The sequence below is a fragment of the Leptidea sinapis genome, chromosome 8, assembly GCF_905404315.1.
Source record: "Leptidea sinapis chromosome 8, ilLepSina1.1, whole genome shotgun sequence".
NCBI lineage: Eukaryota > Metazoa > Arthropoda > Insecta > Lepidoptera > Pieridae > Leptidea > Leptidea sinapis.
In genome coordinates this window covers 5,015,180-5,030,733 of record NC_066272.1, presented here as the reverse complement: position 1 = coordinate 5,030,733, position 15,554 = coordinate 5,015,180, and the positions used below count along the sequence as shown (strand labels likewise).

The window sequence follows — 15,554 nt, the reverse complement described above, 5'->3', positions numbered from 1 at the left end:
TTAAACGCACTACACAATCACAACACGCTATGATAAAGCGGGGCTTTCACTGTCTGCAGAGTGAGGACCGAGTGCGGATGATAACTCGAACGCTACTCATATTGTCAATATTGTAATCAAAACACGTCATGATCTGAGCTGGGTATAATCGAAGTACGATTGGGTTCTATTCATTCAAGTTCACTTTTACACATAGAAAATACCGTAACTACCGTTTTTTACCATATGTTAACTTTTTGTTCGCGCTGCTAAAAAACTATCAAAATCAAGTGCAATAATGCCGTTCCATCGAATCAATTCGCTAGTTCCATCAAAGTCGCTAGATTTATAGGATATAATGTACGTTGCTGTAAAAAAAAATGGTTTAGCAGAAAATAAACAGCCAAACATGCCGAACCGCCCGCGCCATGAGCAATAACAGAGGCTGTAAGTACCTACTACGTATTAAGAGGCGGGACTGCCTAAGTAAAAATTGAAATTTAATTTAGTATGAAACGTGCAGTCATTTCACATATAAGTTTGAAATAGTTGTAATAACACAGTATCGCGATTGATCACGAAGTATAATCCGGCTAAGTTTGAAAGCAAGCAGTTGCATAATACGTAGTGGATTTCAATCTCCTCTTTTTTTACAAGATTATAGCCGTCATCTGTCAATGACTGCACGTTTCATACAATCGACTGAATCGCTTTTTTCTTAGAGAGTTTCGCTAGCCTGAGAAATAATATGGCGGCATATTAAGAACACAGAATATTAATTTAATTCTAACGAGAAATCATCAAGAAATGAGCTTTAATTGTTATCTACAAAATAATGTCAGTGACAACGACAAATGAAACAATGTCTTTGTCAATGTCAATAATCAGATAAACAATAAAATTGTAAAAAAGGTTAGTAGTAGTAGTTAGTAGTATTTATTTTAATCAATTTTGGCAGAATACAATAGTTTATATATTTTATTGAATGTATCAGAGTTGTAAATTAAATACAGTGGCTTAGTTTTTGTTGAGGTTATATAAGTAATAAAACAATGAACGCTTTGTGGAGGCGTAGTGTAATCAGTGCCCGTCGTATAATATTTAACAATTATTGTAATAAACAATCAATTTTATTTAACAATTTTTGTTCCTTGCAAACACTTAAGCCTAATAACATAACCGTAAATAATGTAACCTATAGTATTATTCGACAAAAATCTAAAAAGGTAAGGTGGTTCTCCTAAATCAAGCTCATACACATCATTAATGTAAGAATATTAATATTATTTTAATTACAGCAAAGAGATATTGACTCAGATGATGAGGAAGAATTTGATGAAGGAGATAAATCTCTCTCAAAAGACTCAAAAGTTATCAAACTTAACACAACATCTTTAAGAGCAGATGGTATATTAAAATTAGGACTAGGAGTATCACGGAAGTGAGTATCCAAAAGAAAGCAACAGTCATAATTTATTGTTGGTAATGCTAATATAAAGTTTCTTAAACTTTAAATAGAGATGAATTTTGATGAGCCCTTTAGCGAATTGAAGTAATTATTTATGCCTGTTGAACAAGTATTGACATTTGTATATCAAAAATGAAAAAATGTAAGGTGCAGTATGTATTTACCCCACATTGTCAGTGCTTCAATTTCTACTTTAATTCATATTCATTGGAATAAGTTCTCATAACAGGCACAATAAAACTTTGAAACATACATCTATCTTCCATGTTTCCAGTTCAATGTGATATGGTGTGACATCAAAAGATTGATTCCTATGTTATCGCCTGAAAGTTATGTTAAAGGTTTCCACCATGTATTAGATATACATACACCTTTTTATGTGTAAACATTAAGGCTATTATTAATAAATGTGAAGTAAAGTTATTCCAAATTTAAACTTTTTATCTTTATCTTGCCTTTGTCACAGAATTACATGACTGGGAGAATTAATTTAAAACTTGAAGTAACTTTACGTTGCATCTATTAACCTCAGTTTTGCTAAATGATCTCAGATTTTTGGCCTTGAAGACTGTAGACTGTGGCGAATCAAACTTGTTCCATAGTGTAATAAAACAGTAAGGGTTGGTGTGACCTACCATCCTTCCTTCTCATTAGTCTTGTATAACAAATAAAATGCCTCCCACAAACTCATTACTCTTGCAATACATAAAGTCATTAAAAAAATAATAATACATCTATAACAATGTGACACTTTGTTTCAGTAAAATTGAACAATTCTTTTATGAAAGTAAAATAAGGTTGAATGGTAAAAAGTTGTTAAAGAAAAGCACATCTGTGAGTATGGTCCTACTGAATTTGTATTAGTGTTATAAATTTGTACTCATATTGATACCAGTTCCAAAGAGTAACAATTCAGAAAAGGGTTCTCAAACAAAATTCAAAAAACAAACTTGAGTTGTTGCTGTACAAAATGAAAATATCGTATAGATATAGACTTAATGTAAAGAAATATTGGAAGTAATGACTAAACTGCATTCACTTAAAGACTTGTTTCTCTTTGGTAATGGTGGGTTTTCATTAATGGAACAATTTTTCATACTTACCGATATGTCCTTTTAATAGTTACTTTGGACTAACCAAGTCATTGTGATTTTTTTATTATAATTAATAAATAAAGCTTTGAGGTTTCACAGTTATTTAGTCATCATCAGACACTTGATTAGTCACTTACAGGATAATTTTTGCATTTTGAGAGGAAGTTATCACCTTCACAGTGTGGTTTTTCAAGGAAATTGCTTCATCAGCCAAAATGCGGAATGTAGTTCTTTATTCTGTTTCTACATTAGAGTCACAAATGAAAGAAAATTACCTTTAAAGAACCTTCAATATCATTAACCCTTTTAATAGCATTCCTTTATTTCGGCACAGTTGCTGATGCCATAATAATGGCTTGACCTAATCAAAGCAGCACAATCTAGTCAACCAACATTTATATTTATTAGGAAGTATATCTTGGAGCAGTGGGAGGCTCCTTTGCACCGGATGCCGGCTAGATTATGGGTACCACAACGGCGCCTATTTCTGCCGTGAAGCAGTAATGTGTAAGCATTACTGTGTTTCGGTCTGAAGGGCGCCGTAGCTAGTGAAATTACTGGGCAAATGAGACTTAACATCTTAGTCTCAAGGTGACGAGCGCCATTGTGGTGCCACTCAGAATTTTTGAGTTTTTCAAGAATCCTGAGCGGCACTGCATTGTAATGGGCAGGGCGTATCAATTACCATCAGCTGAACGTCCTGCTCGTCTCGTCCCTTATTATGATAAAAAAAAAGCATAATGAAATTAAGAATTCTTTGCAAATGTGCTAGGTTTGAAGCCAAAATATTAAACCATACTTTTACTGTTAAAGGGAAGTTCAGTGTAAGACTTCTATGGGTGCTACTAACATTAAAAACCTAATACATTTAAATAAAATATATAACCTTTTCAGATAAGAATTGATGATGAAGTTGATCTTATCAAAGGATTTAGTCCCAAAAATCCAGAACACATTTTAATATCTAGGATAGAAGTTCTTAATATTGCTGCCAAAGAGGAATCAATTTCTGTGACTGTAAGACGGTTTAAGAATTTATTGATAGAAAATTATGAACAGGATCCATATAAAAAATCAAGTACAGATGATGAAGAATAAAATCTTGAAATTTCATACACATATTTACTGTGAAATCAATATGCTTTCATGAAATTGTTAAAAGTTATAGATTTATAATTAAATACAATTAGGTTATCATGATTTTTGTTGTTTTCTTACTGCAATCATACAATTGATGAGCTCAAAACGAAAACCAATCAGAATTTTCAACTAGATACATATATATAAAAATACTATCAATGTTTTTTAATATTCTTTTCACATTATTATACTTTAACACAATTTATTTTTATCTTAATTCCTTAAATATCTAAATCAATATCACAGTCAGAACTATCAAACATAGATATTTGTGAACTTGAAACATACTGTTTCTTTTGTATAACATTTTCACTCTTTCCCTCTTTTTTTGATTCTAGCTCTTTATGAGTTAGTTGAATTGATGTTTCTTGTTTGATTTTTGCATCACTAATTAAATTATCATAATCACTCTTCCCTTTAAACTCAAATTGTTTCAACCTATTCAAAGTGTTATTGACACTAGTAGATTTTTGTCTATTTGAAATTGTTGTACTTTCGTTTATAGATTTTTTAACTGTTACTTCTACAGTCATATTTTCATTATTTTGGGGGTCTAGAGTACTTTCTTTACTTATTTTAAAATCAATTCCCAATTCACTGAAAGCATCATTTACACTGGGTACACCTTTTAATATTTTATTTACATCATAATCCTCAATATCACTTTCTGATTCAATTGATGTATTTATTTTAGCTTTCTTATTTTTCTTGCAACTGTTAAATTTTAAATTGTTTGTACTGATCACTACTTCTTTTCGTTTTCGCTTGGATACACTCTTTTTCTGTGTAGTTGGAGGTTTTCTTTCTTCTTTATTTAAAGTTGCATGTTTTTTTAATGTTTCAACTAATCTATTATTTACAACATTTTCTTTATTAGTATTTTCAACTCTATTATCCACATTAATATCAGGTTTTTTAAAGTATGTACTAGTCACAATTGAAGCTGAGAGTGGTATGTTATTATCTTCCAATTCATCATATTTTGCAAACAATTTAGAGCTTCCAATGTTTATTTCATTTTCTAGTGTAACATGATCAATTTTGAATTGTTTTGCGTAGTACAATAATTCCTCTTTCCATATATCATGAAGTTTGAGTTGAGTAAGCAATTTTTTTGCCAAACACAGGAAATCATAGTCTGGATATTTCTGAAATGTTGAATGGAGGGCATCTACAGTATCTGTTAATGTGCAATCCTGCATGGAGAGATCTACTAATGATATTGCCATTATGGCATCAACTGGTAGAATAGTAGTACGATACATTAGGCGACAATGTGCTTGTGATAACCTGAAAAGAAAAAAATGTACAGAAAAGCTGATATTTTGTAGTTTCGAATAAGCAATATCGAGATAGATATTCGTATTAAATTAGTACCTAACAAGGCTGTCTAGCATTCTAACAGTTGTTCGCGAAGGATCCCTGTTTTCAGATTTTCTTTGCATCATATAATAACGCTGCAATATAGTGTTTGCAGACTTTGTCATCTTTGTTTTTCGAGGTCCTATTAAACTGATGTATAGCTGAAAGGACACATTTTAAATTATAATTTAAGATTAATAAAATTTATAGGATAATATGTATGTTTTTAAAGTGATAACCCTCACTTCTAGGATTAATACACAATGAAATTTGAAAAACAAAATTTTATGCACGATGCGGGGCTCGAATCCGGCGTTCCGTGCCAGTGCTCTAACCAACTGACCCAACCGTTCGAGTAACGTATCGTTATAAAATCTTGTTTGCTTTGTTCAACTCTCAGGTTGTGGCTTCATCTACAGGATCTACTTTACAGTTGATAACCTGCGCAAATATTGGGGATATTTGCATATTAGGAAATTGACTTGAGATGTCGCTCTTGTAAATCTAAACAATAAGTTTTTTTTGTAAGTGCTAACCCTCACTTCTAGGATTACTTCACAAATAAAATTTAAATGAAGCCACAACTTGAGAGTTGAACAAAGCAAACAAGATTTTATAAGGATATGTTACTCGACCGGTTGGCTCAGCTGATTAGAGCACCGGCACGGTACGCCGGAGGTCGTGGGTTCGAGTCCCGCATCGTTCATAAAATTTTGTTTTTCAAATTTTATTTATGTATTTATAGGATAATAAAGTGTACTTTTTATTACCGAAATGTTATCTATTTATTATTTTTATACCTGCAATTTCTCAATACTCCATATATTTTTCGAGACTGTTGAATTACTGCCATTGAACAAAATGTATGAAGATACTAATCTATCCCACGCCTTGTTCTTTGAATCTAGTAATATAAATATCAAGTCAAACCTGAAAGAAAAATTTAACAAAATTAAAACATTTTTTCAAAGTTCATAGAGAAATTAGACCCATGATTCAATTTTACATAAAGCTACAATGTAAAATATAAAATATTTACAAGAACAGAAAGCATTACCTACTTAGTAATGGTGTTCCCAGTGACACATTAACACTCAGAGGCTGGTCGGTCTGATAATGTCCTTTAGGGTTACACGCCGCTATCACAGCACATCTGGTGTTGAGTTTGCAAACAATACCAGCCTACAATCATTATTATTTATCTTATAAAACAAGCAATTCAAGTATAAAAATGATATTCAAGTCTATCGGAATCAGATTTTGCATACAGCTATCTGTAACCCCTATGGTTTACTTAGTTAAATTACATATGTTATCATATTTCCTATAAGCCCGATAGCAAATCAACAAATAACGAGTAAAGCTATATTTTATACTAAAACAACACAATTGCTTTGTGTAATGTGTATAATTAATGTAACCTTAGCTATTGATATAGTCTGTTGTTCCATAGCCTCGTGTATCGCTGTTCTATCGTGATCCCGTAGATGCGATATTTCATCGATACAACAAACTCCGCCGTCAGACATCACTAGTGCACCCGCCTCCAGTTGCCATTCTCCATTCTCCTGAAATAATATTAAAAAAAATTGTCAAAAATCAAAACTATATATTAATTATACTCGATTATCAGTGGGCCCATATTTTCACATCTATCACCCAAAGGGCCAGCGACGCTCCTGTTATTATTTTGGTATTGCAAAAGAGTATGGAGTGGCAGCGACACTTACCTGTGACCAGTAGGAACGCCTATTTGCATCGTGATGTGGACTTCTGATAAGCTTCCGATTATTTGGCACTATCGTGATTGAGATGATCGCAAGACAACCCGCAAATAGCGGAGAAAAGGTTTGGTCAATCTATTAATTAATATACAAGGCGTTTCGAGAATCTTCTTCTTGCTACAACTACAATTCAGAGGTTCCCAGAATTATTTTCCCATAGAACAGTTTCAGAATTTAGAAGACCTACCATATTCCCAACACTCGACACAAAGATTAGGCCTTACTATGAAAATTTGCGGCGTTGCGGCTGATTTCCAACCACTAACAGTTTTCGAAAAAAATGTGAGAATTGATTGGTTAATTATAATTGGTTGTGATGTGAGTTGATATCAGAAAATAAAGATGGCTAATCCAAAAAGTGATTCAATTTTATTTTACTTTTTTGACAGAACAAGTGTTGCCTATGGCACTTGCAAGTCTCGACACGTATTGAATATGGAATATGCAAGTTTTTACAAGTAGCAGTAGATTAGCTTCCGAAAATATTATTTGCCTACATTGATAGGTGAAGTCAGGCTTACATTTAAATTTTTCACTTTCGAAAGCACATAAAATTTCGTGGACCCCCATACGAATTGTGAACCTCCATTTTTGTCACGTCAAAGTACCCCTGGAAGACCACTTTGGGGAAAAATGAGCTAAATCAACAAACTGCAATGCATATGCAATATTTATAACAATATCATACTTGGAATGCAATTTTAAGAGACTCTTTCAAAGCATTTTACCCTGAGAGCAGCACAGGTAAGTCCAGCTTTGGTGCTGCCCGCGCCAGACGTGAACACGGAGCGCGGAGTCAGCTCAGCGCCGGCGCGAAGTAACTGCGATTTGCCAGTACCTGTGAAAAAACAATATACATAAAATCACATTTTGTCTTCCAAACGGTAAAGGCCGAGTAATGCGTCTCTAACTGCATCAATAGATTATTTGACTTGCAGTCTTGTAGATACTTTTCTTCATTCAGGTAATTTTACATGAGCGATATCGCAGCGACATCTGTCGTGCACCTACGATTCCTATTCACGTGATTTAAATCGCACGTTCGAGAAACAATCCTATCCAAAAATCGTTAAAGCGTATTCACGTCAGCTAGACGGACTTCAATCGTTGTGTCAGTGGTATTCTGCTATCTTTTTACAACCGGTTACCAACGATTTAATGTCAAATCGAACGTCTGAGAAGTCGCTGAACGTAAAGAGTAATTTGCAGTTGTTGGCTGTTGTAAGTTTTTTCATAAACATGAATATCAGCTTGTCTTGGCTACTTTTGGATCTTTCCGAAAGGGAAGACCGGCGAAGAGAACGTCGACTCCGAAAAAATATGAGGATCAACAAATATTTTGCTTTCGAAATGACTGATACGGAGGTCGTGAAAACATTTCGCTTTACCAAGGATTTAGTCCTTGGTCTTGTTGAAGACCTCGTTCCTCTAATTCCATGAGAGCGTAATACTATAATACTTAGTTGGTAGTTACCAAGAAAGTTCTTAGTAGGTACCTACCTACTTATCTGACTAGATATTTACTATATTTAAGACTTTAATAAATAAATTATAAAATCATGTGCTTTTTTACATTATAGGTAATAATAGCATTAGCATTTTATGGTACAGGATCTCACCAAACCATTGTTGGTCAGAGTAATTTCAACTCACTAGGTATCTTAACCTACAGTGTCTAGAGCAGTACAATAGGTGACGCACTCAATGATGTTGAGTTATTGAAAAAACATATTTATTTTCCTCTTACTCAGGATGGAAGAGATTGAATAAAGAGAAGGTATTTATTTACCTTTACCTATGTTATTGGACAAATTAAATACCTACTTAATTATTTATTAAATATTGAAGGTACAGCTTTTATGCAAAAACTAAAATAGCTCAGTAAGTAATTCAAGCTGACGCACGGTTACAATCTTCTTCGAGCTCATTGAACAAAACGAGACGAGTTCCAGTTTGACTTTGATGTACGGCGGTTTTTTTTTATTACAACCATTTGGCTACGACTTTTCATTTTCAGCCTATTAATTTCTGTATAAAAATAATTCTGTGGCCTGGTGCTAAAACGGGCAAAGTACGTTTTTGTATGATACGAGATTGTAATGCCAGTTTATTGTAAAAGTATGATATTTTTTTGTGCAAAAGGGCGTTAGTGTATTAACAATCTTTCAAAAGTTACTATGTAAAAAATGCCAATGTAGTGTGCGCTTTCATATAGTGTAGAAAAGTAGATCCAGGGGTATTATACTACAAATACTCATTTGATGATAGTGAGGAATTATTCAAAGTGCTAACTTTCAAAAGAAACCGAAATATGACACGTTCACAATCGGAAGATACTGCACCAGTAACACCTCTCATGCCCCTAAATCAGAGACCTATTAAACTCACTGCACAAAAAGTGAGAGACCTGCAATCATTTCTGGAGTACCTCCAACCATCCAGCCGTCCATTTTATGAGTCTTTGGAGACTGGCCCCGAAATGGAGGATATTATGTCATGTTCTGATGAAGAAATTTAAAAATCTCCATAATAAAATTTCTTAGAAAAACAACATTGGCCTTTTTTATTTTATACATAATTAGGAACTAACATAATAATTATTATCAGTGCTAAAGAGGCTTAACTGGTTAATATTTTCCAAAATATAATTTTCTTCTTATATTATAATTTAATTCATAAATCTGCTTAAAAGCATTAATCAAATAAAAGTAAAACATTTTTGCCATACTACAATATAACACCTAAATAATAACTTTGTGTGGTGATTGATTGTTATAACGCTCATTACTGAAAATAATGATTATTGATATTGGCCCTATTAGCACCAGGCCACAGAATTATACCTTACCTTTTTACTACTCTACGGCTTCAAATATTGTTAGATTGAGTACTAGTAGCAATAGACTCTGATATCATAATAAACATACTTAAAAAAATAAGGTAGAAAATAAAGGAATAGTAGAATTAGACTGGCAATGTCCTATCGCAAGTCGTCGATAAGTTTCAGTCTAATTGAGTTGTCGTCCTATCGAATCAGTACGTGAATACCAATTTTGGACCAAGTTTCAAAAGGACGACTTCTGAACTACAACGATTTTTGGATCGTTAGAATATACGTGAATCGGCCTACTGGCCTATTTCTTCGGCACATCCCCGATTATAGATTACAGTGTCAATACATTCCACGATAACAATTTAAAGGAGTTTATCATAATGACAAATATATAACATTCATAATAATATTTACAATTTTTAATACTAGTAGTATAGACCATAGATTCATACACCAACATTAGCTTCGTCCATGTAACCTATCAGCTTTCATACTCAACTAATAATATGCATGAACAAAGTAATGTGTGGTTGTGGAAGAGATAGACTATATGTAATAATAATGTAGATAAACTTTTATGTAATCCTAACACCGATTATTACCGTTAAACTTAGAAGGCACATACTCAAAGCTTGGTTGTCTACTCTATCGTGATTCTGGCAAATCTGTGGTATATCTTCCACAGAAGCCACAGTAGGAAGAATAGAATAGAATATATACATAGAAAAATTCCCTTAAATGCTATAAAACTAATATTAATGTTACAAAACAGTATAAATAACACAAAAATATTATGATTACAATAAAAATTATAGTGAAGTACATAACATAATAATATACCTGGATCACCCACCAAGAGTAAATGACATTGGCCACGGACATGGGTGGAATGTCCATCATCACAGACTTTGTGCTGTTTATCCAACTCACTCTCTATATTATGGTTTGAGCCAGTTATTACCGTTAAAAGTACCGCCAGTTTCACGAGATGAAGCCCATACACCTGAAAATAGAAAATTATCTATATAATAAAATTGTGTTTGTTTGTTTGTGCGATAATCTACAAAAAAGTGGCTACATCAATTTGATTGTAGTTGTCACCTAAACATTTTACTTAAGCTTAAGGCTGATTTACACGTATTAAGTAGATAAGTAGTTAATTTTTTAATCTTAAGTGACTTAATTTTAAGTGCGTGTCCAAACGTATTTAAGTATTTTAGCTCTTTAGTTCACTAAAGATGGCCGATCAACAACGCCAGGAAGTCGTAATTTATGTTCTTAGTTTTCTGATTGGTGAGGTTTCGGACGAAATTAAAGATGAAATATGTAGGGAAATAACAATACCAAAAAAGAGACTCTGGGTGAGAACTTGGATTTTAAGAAGAGATCAATATGGCGCTAGTGCAATTTTTTTTTCAAGAAACTAAAACTAGCTCTAGCAGAAAAAGATAAACAAGAATATTTTAATACACTATGGATGTCTCAAGACTCTTTTAATAAGTTGTTATCCGCAACCGGCGAGCATGTATGAAAAGAGTTATGAATGTAGAGGAAGAGCGTGAGGTTTGTAAGGATAGAAGCAAGTGGCATTCTATTGTCTCTGCCTACCCCGACGGGAACAAGGCGTGAGTGTATGTATGTCTGTATGAGATACGAAAAAAGGACACTGTAATGCGATGTGCACTAGAACCAAAATTAAAATAACATAACATAATAACATAACAGAAACTAATAAGCAAGAGCTCGTTCTTTGGCTTGTTTATTTCGGTAATTCACACTTCTAATGTTCCATAAACATTCTTTAGAGATATATATGCTTCCACAAACAGTACTGTGGTATTTTCTGTCCACCTATACATAATTTTACAAGGAAATATCCACACGAACTCTTGACCTGACACAGCTTCGCGAACTTATGCATTTGCATAAATTGTACCTGTGCAAACGTGTCAAGTGATAAGCTCCGCCACCAACTTACCCGAAAATTAGATAATATTCTATTCTACTTGACGCAAAGGACACTAAATTTTAAGTGGCAACTTGTTACTAAATTCACTGCTTTCACACGATAAGTCACTTAAAATTTAGTTAATTACTTAACTACTTAATACGTGTAAACCAGCCTTTACGCTAATTTAAGTAAGCTCCTGCATTGTTAAGTGTTTCTTTCATTCCAACTGGTTCACAAACAAAAATATTATGTTACACTTACTCAGAAAAAAGCCGCGGCCCCCACTAGTTTTGTTAGGAAGATCAAGACTAAATGCACCTAAACTATCAAAGATTCTAAACAATTTGATGTTTTTAAAGTGATATCCCTCACTTCTGGGATTAATTATACAAATTAAATTTTTAACCAAAACTTGGTAAGAGTGCTCGGACGGAACAAGAGAGGTCGCGGGTTCGAGTCCCGCATTGTTCATACATTTTTGTTACAAATACTACCATAGATTTGAAAGAGTGACATCTAAAGTCAATTTCCTAATATGTACTTATTAGGGTTAAGCATTTTATCAACTGTAAAGTAGATCCTGTAGATGGAAACACAACCTAAGAATTGAACAAGACATATCAAGATTTATGAACCATTTATTGCTTCTCAATATATTGTGTTACTCGAATTTTTGGCTCATTTGGTAAGAGCATTCGGACCTTCATCCTACAACAACAACTACTGTTTTCATCATATTATATTCTCATAAAAAGCTTACCTGTGGACATACACTTCCCAACAATTGGTCTCTGCCTTTCAAAGGACATTGTGCATATTTTTCCCAGAACTCATTGAAACAGTCTTTGACATCGGGAGCACTTGCAATTACTTCAGCCCTTTGTGAATTACTCACTTCAATATAATTTGCATGCAACACTAGTTCAACATCAGAACATTTATTTTGTGTTGATGGTCTCCATCTGCGACGAACTGTGCCACTACATAAAAGCATTTATAATATAAATCAACTCATCAATCTGCTTGAGTAAAACGATAATCACAATACTATAACATAGTTTTACATATTACAAAAACATTGTAAGAGAGAGAAACACCAATTGAGCAGTGATGTTTACTCAAATATCAAGACTAAGTTTTTTCTAGTCTTCAAACATTATCCATGAGAATTTTAACTGGAGTGATAGACACTGCTATTTTTTTATTACTGCTTCACTGGTACTACATTTGGTTGATGTCTATGGGTTTACATATTTGTAATCTATTATTTAACTAGAAGGTATGTGGTGAAACATTACATAAGTTACAAAAAATGTTTAGGCAAACTACAGCTGATGTTACTATGCCTTTTTTAATTTATACATCCCAGGAATTAATGCTGGTATGTGTAAAAAATTTAAATATGAATATGGGTGTTTGTTTTTGATTCATGGATGTGTAAATGTATTTATGTATGTTTATCATATTATTAAATACACTTTTGTCTTGCATCCACAGTAGAGGCTACATCTAGTTCACCCGCAGATTAATTGTGTAAAATTTGTGTCACTTTTATAAATTTCTTCACCAAATAGCATTGGTGTATTTAAACTTTAATAGAAATAATGGAACACTAAATAACTTTCTGCCAAATTTCAAACAATCATATTCATTATTTTATGTTTACATTACATACCAAATCATAACATCATCCCCAGGTTTACAGGAATCTACTAAATCCTCTTCTAAAATAACCCACATTGAACCAGGTATGGTGCCTATGTTCAATTTATTGATTTGCTCCTGAAAAATAACAAACAAACATCAAAATTAAGATTGCCTTTTTTGATTATAGCCATCTATGAGAACAGCTCTGAGAGGCACACATTATTAGACAAAAATATCTTAAACAGTGGTTCACAATAATGTAGTGTATTCTATCTACACACATTTGTTGAAATGTATATAGATATCTTAAAAATATATCTTGACCCCTGGTGTTGCACCTGTCCATGGGTGGTTGCACCAATACTTCCCACATGCGAGCCTTTTGCCCCCTTATAACTAACAGTTGTATTATAACTTTTTGGATATAGCATTTGTTGAATGTGTTAAATGACCAGACAAAAGAAAAATATGTAGGGACAAATAACAATTCATTTAGAATGAAATTTTTACCTGTATTTTTATTTCTTGATAATCTTTACAGTATTCTCTCGAAACAAGATTGACTTGTGTAAATGTAGCACATTTACACCTTGAGTCTGTCTTTTGGCATTTCCTTGGTGCTTTTAATATGTATCTGTTTTCAAATTCTGCCTCTACCATATTTTCGTATTTACATTTCATACAAACATACTTTCGTTGATATTCCAGCATTCTTGATTGAGTCACACGGACAACAGTTCCTAACATGAACAATAAAAAAGAAATTGTATATGAACTCAGATATATAATAAGAACGACATAAAAATAATAACTAATTATATTGTAAATTTAAAGTCACAAGTACAATGATAAGAATAAATTAAAATTGACAAACCCATCAAAATAGTTTACCTACCTGAAACCTTCAGAAAACAACCTAAATCAACATTCTTTGGAAATATAGTTCTATGAAGCTCTGGACACACAGGTAACCCATAAAATCTTGCATTGACATTCCTTTTTATAGAATAGTGATCTAGCTTTGAAATTACATTCTTATGTTCATCTTTTTCTATTAGAGTTTGTTGTACTTTGATAATATCATTGTTACAAGTAGACAAAGTATTTACTGGACTGCATAAAACACTGTCACCCACATCCGGATATGATTCAAACAGCTTTAGAAAACTGGAAATGATCATTAAAAATAAATTTTAATAATTATCAGTGATTAGTAGTTGATGGACTTAGATCAATATAGTTAGATGATTACTTACTCAATTTTTATACTGTAATATGCAAGAGTATCCTTTTGTGACAAAATATTTAGACAATCTTGAAGATGAAAAGCGGTTAGATATTCTAATATCATACTGAACCTGTATTTCTTATTGACTTTTCCATTAATAAAACAAATTAATGGTAATTATACTAATTTTTTTTAAAGAATTACAACACTCGTAAGTCTGGAATTCTGAAATATCAAAAATTAGAAATTAAGAATTAAATATTTATTTAGTAAAATTTACCAATAATAATAAATTTACTAAATTTACAAACAACAACTCTTTTTTTTAATTAAATGGCTTCGTCGACTGGATGCCGACGATTCAGCCACGTCAATGTGGAGAAATTTGTTTATTTAGGAAATATTATAGTGTCTTCTTTTTTATTTCTATTCCATGTATTTATTTTCTTTCTTCAAAGTCGTCAAAAATGTCTGAGTGGCGTTGTATATACGTACGTATTAATTTTTAAAGATAACATTAAAATATTCATTCAAATTAACACCTTACTTGGTGGCAGTAATGTTCAAAGTTGTATACCCATTTATGAAGCTCATTGTTATGGTACGAAATGTTACATATTTCGTCGGAGATATATTTAGTTTTAGCAATTGAGATGTAATTATATGGTAAAATAATTAATATAGTCATGTTATATAAATAATTTTGTTAATTATTTAAAGGGGCACTTACCTGAAATACGACGCTCCATCCACCTTAAGTTTGCGTATGTCCAAATAACTGTCCAAAAAAACACTGTTATTGAGTGGCGTTGTATTCCAGACGTTGTGAAAACATCTGAACGGAAATTCTGCATAATAAATGCGTAGCCAGAGGAATTCAGGCCATCATTCGCGTAATTGTTGTTTATTGTACGTAAGTGACAAAATATTAAAAACTTAAACATAGAGTGCCGCCGGCAGCGGAGCCATGCCCAAGATACCGGTGGCAGGGCTGTAGATAAAGATATCACTGTGTATCTTTGAGCTAACCGCTTAGCGAGAACCACTTGATATTGTATTGATCGAGGC

At 32.7% G+C, this 15,554-nt stretch overlaps 2 protein-coding genes across 3 annotated transcripts; one reads left to right on the top strand and one right to left on the bottom strand.

The window, feature by feature from the left end:
• Positions 1 to 897: 897 nt before the first annotated feature.
• Positions 898 to 3,741, top strand: LOC126965811 (mitochondrial transcription rescue factor 1). The gene is made up of 4 exons (XM_050809587.1): positions 898 to 1,205; positions 1,278 to 1,420; positions 2,209 to 2,281; positions 3,436 to 3,741. Exons 1-4 carry the CDS (start codon positions 1,032 to 1,034, stop codon positions 3,637 to 3,639), a joined length of 594 nt encoding a protein of 197 aa, XP_050665544.1. The 5' UTR covers positions 898 to 1,031; the 3' UTR covers positions 3,640 to 3,741.
• On the bottom strand, positions 3,563 to 14,793 carry LOC126965780 (DNA helicase MCM9-like). 2 transcript variants are annotated; one of them, XM_050809542.1, is made up of 12 exons: positions 14,515 to 14,793; positions 14,154 to 14,425; positions 13,769 to 13,998; positions 13,287 to 13,393; positions 12,372 to 12,591; positions 10,501 to 10,663; positions 7,556 to 7,665; positions 6,465 to 6,611; positions 6,101 to 6,225; positions 5,844 to 5,973; positions 5,059 to 5,204; positions 3,563 to 4,971 (listed from the first exon to the last, which is right to left on the bottom strand). In XM_050809542.1, the coding sequence occupies exons 1-12, from the start codon at positions 14,607 to 14,609 to the stop codon at positions 3,903 to 3,905; spliced, it is 2,814 nt and encodes a 937-aa protein (XP_050665499.1). In that variant the 5' UTR covers positions 14,610 to 14,793; the 3' UTR covers positions 3,563 to 3,902. The 2 variants fall into 2 exon arrangements, with proteins under 2 accessions (XP_050665499.1, XP_050665500.1); XM_050809543.1 differs by lacking the exon at positions 3,563 to 4,971 and having other exon boundaries at positions 5,187 to 5,204; positions 6,105 to 6,225; positions 14,515 to 14,792.
• Positions 14,794 to 15,554: the final 761 nt, after the last annotated feature.

Excerpts from the sequence above, each read along its gene's own strand:
- LOC126965811 (XM_050809587.1), top strand. The coding sequence starts at position 1,032 with ATGAACGCTTTGTGGAGGCGTAGTGTAATCAGTGCCCGTCGTATAATA. Across the intron at positions 1,206-1,277 it reads TTCGACAAAAATCTAAAAAG|CAAAGAGATATTGACTCAGA; the intron begins GTAAGGTGGTTC and ends TTTTAATTACAG. Across the intron at positions 1,421-2,208 it reads GGACTAGGAGTATCACGGAA|TAAAATTGAACAATTCTTTT; the intron begins GTGAGTATCCAA and ends ACTTTGTTTCAG.
- LOC126965780 (XM_050809542.1), bottom strand. The coding sequence starts at position 14,609 with ATGATATTAGAATATCTAACCGCTTTTCATCTTCAAGATTGTCTAAAT. Across the intron at positions 7,666-10,500 it reads ACTCTTGGTGGGTGATCCAG|GTACTGGCAAATCGCAGTTA; the intron begins GTATATTATTAT and ends GTTTTTTCACAG. Across the intron at positions 6,612-7,555 it reads TTACCTGTGCTGCTCTCAGG|GAGAATGGAGAATGGCAACT; the intron begins GTAAAATGCTTT and ends ATATTATTTCAG.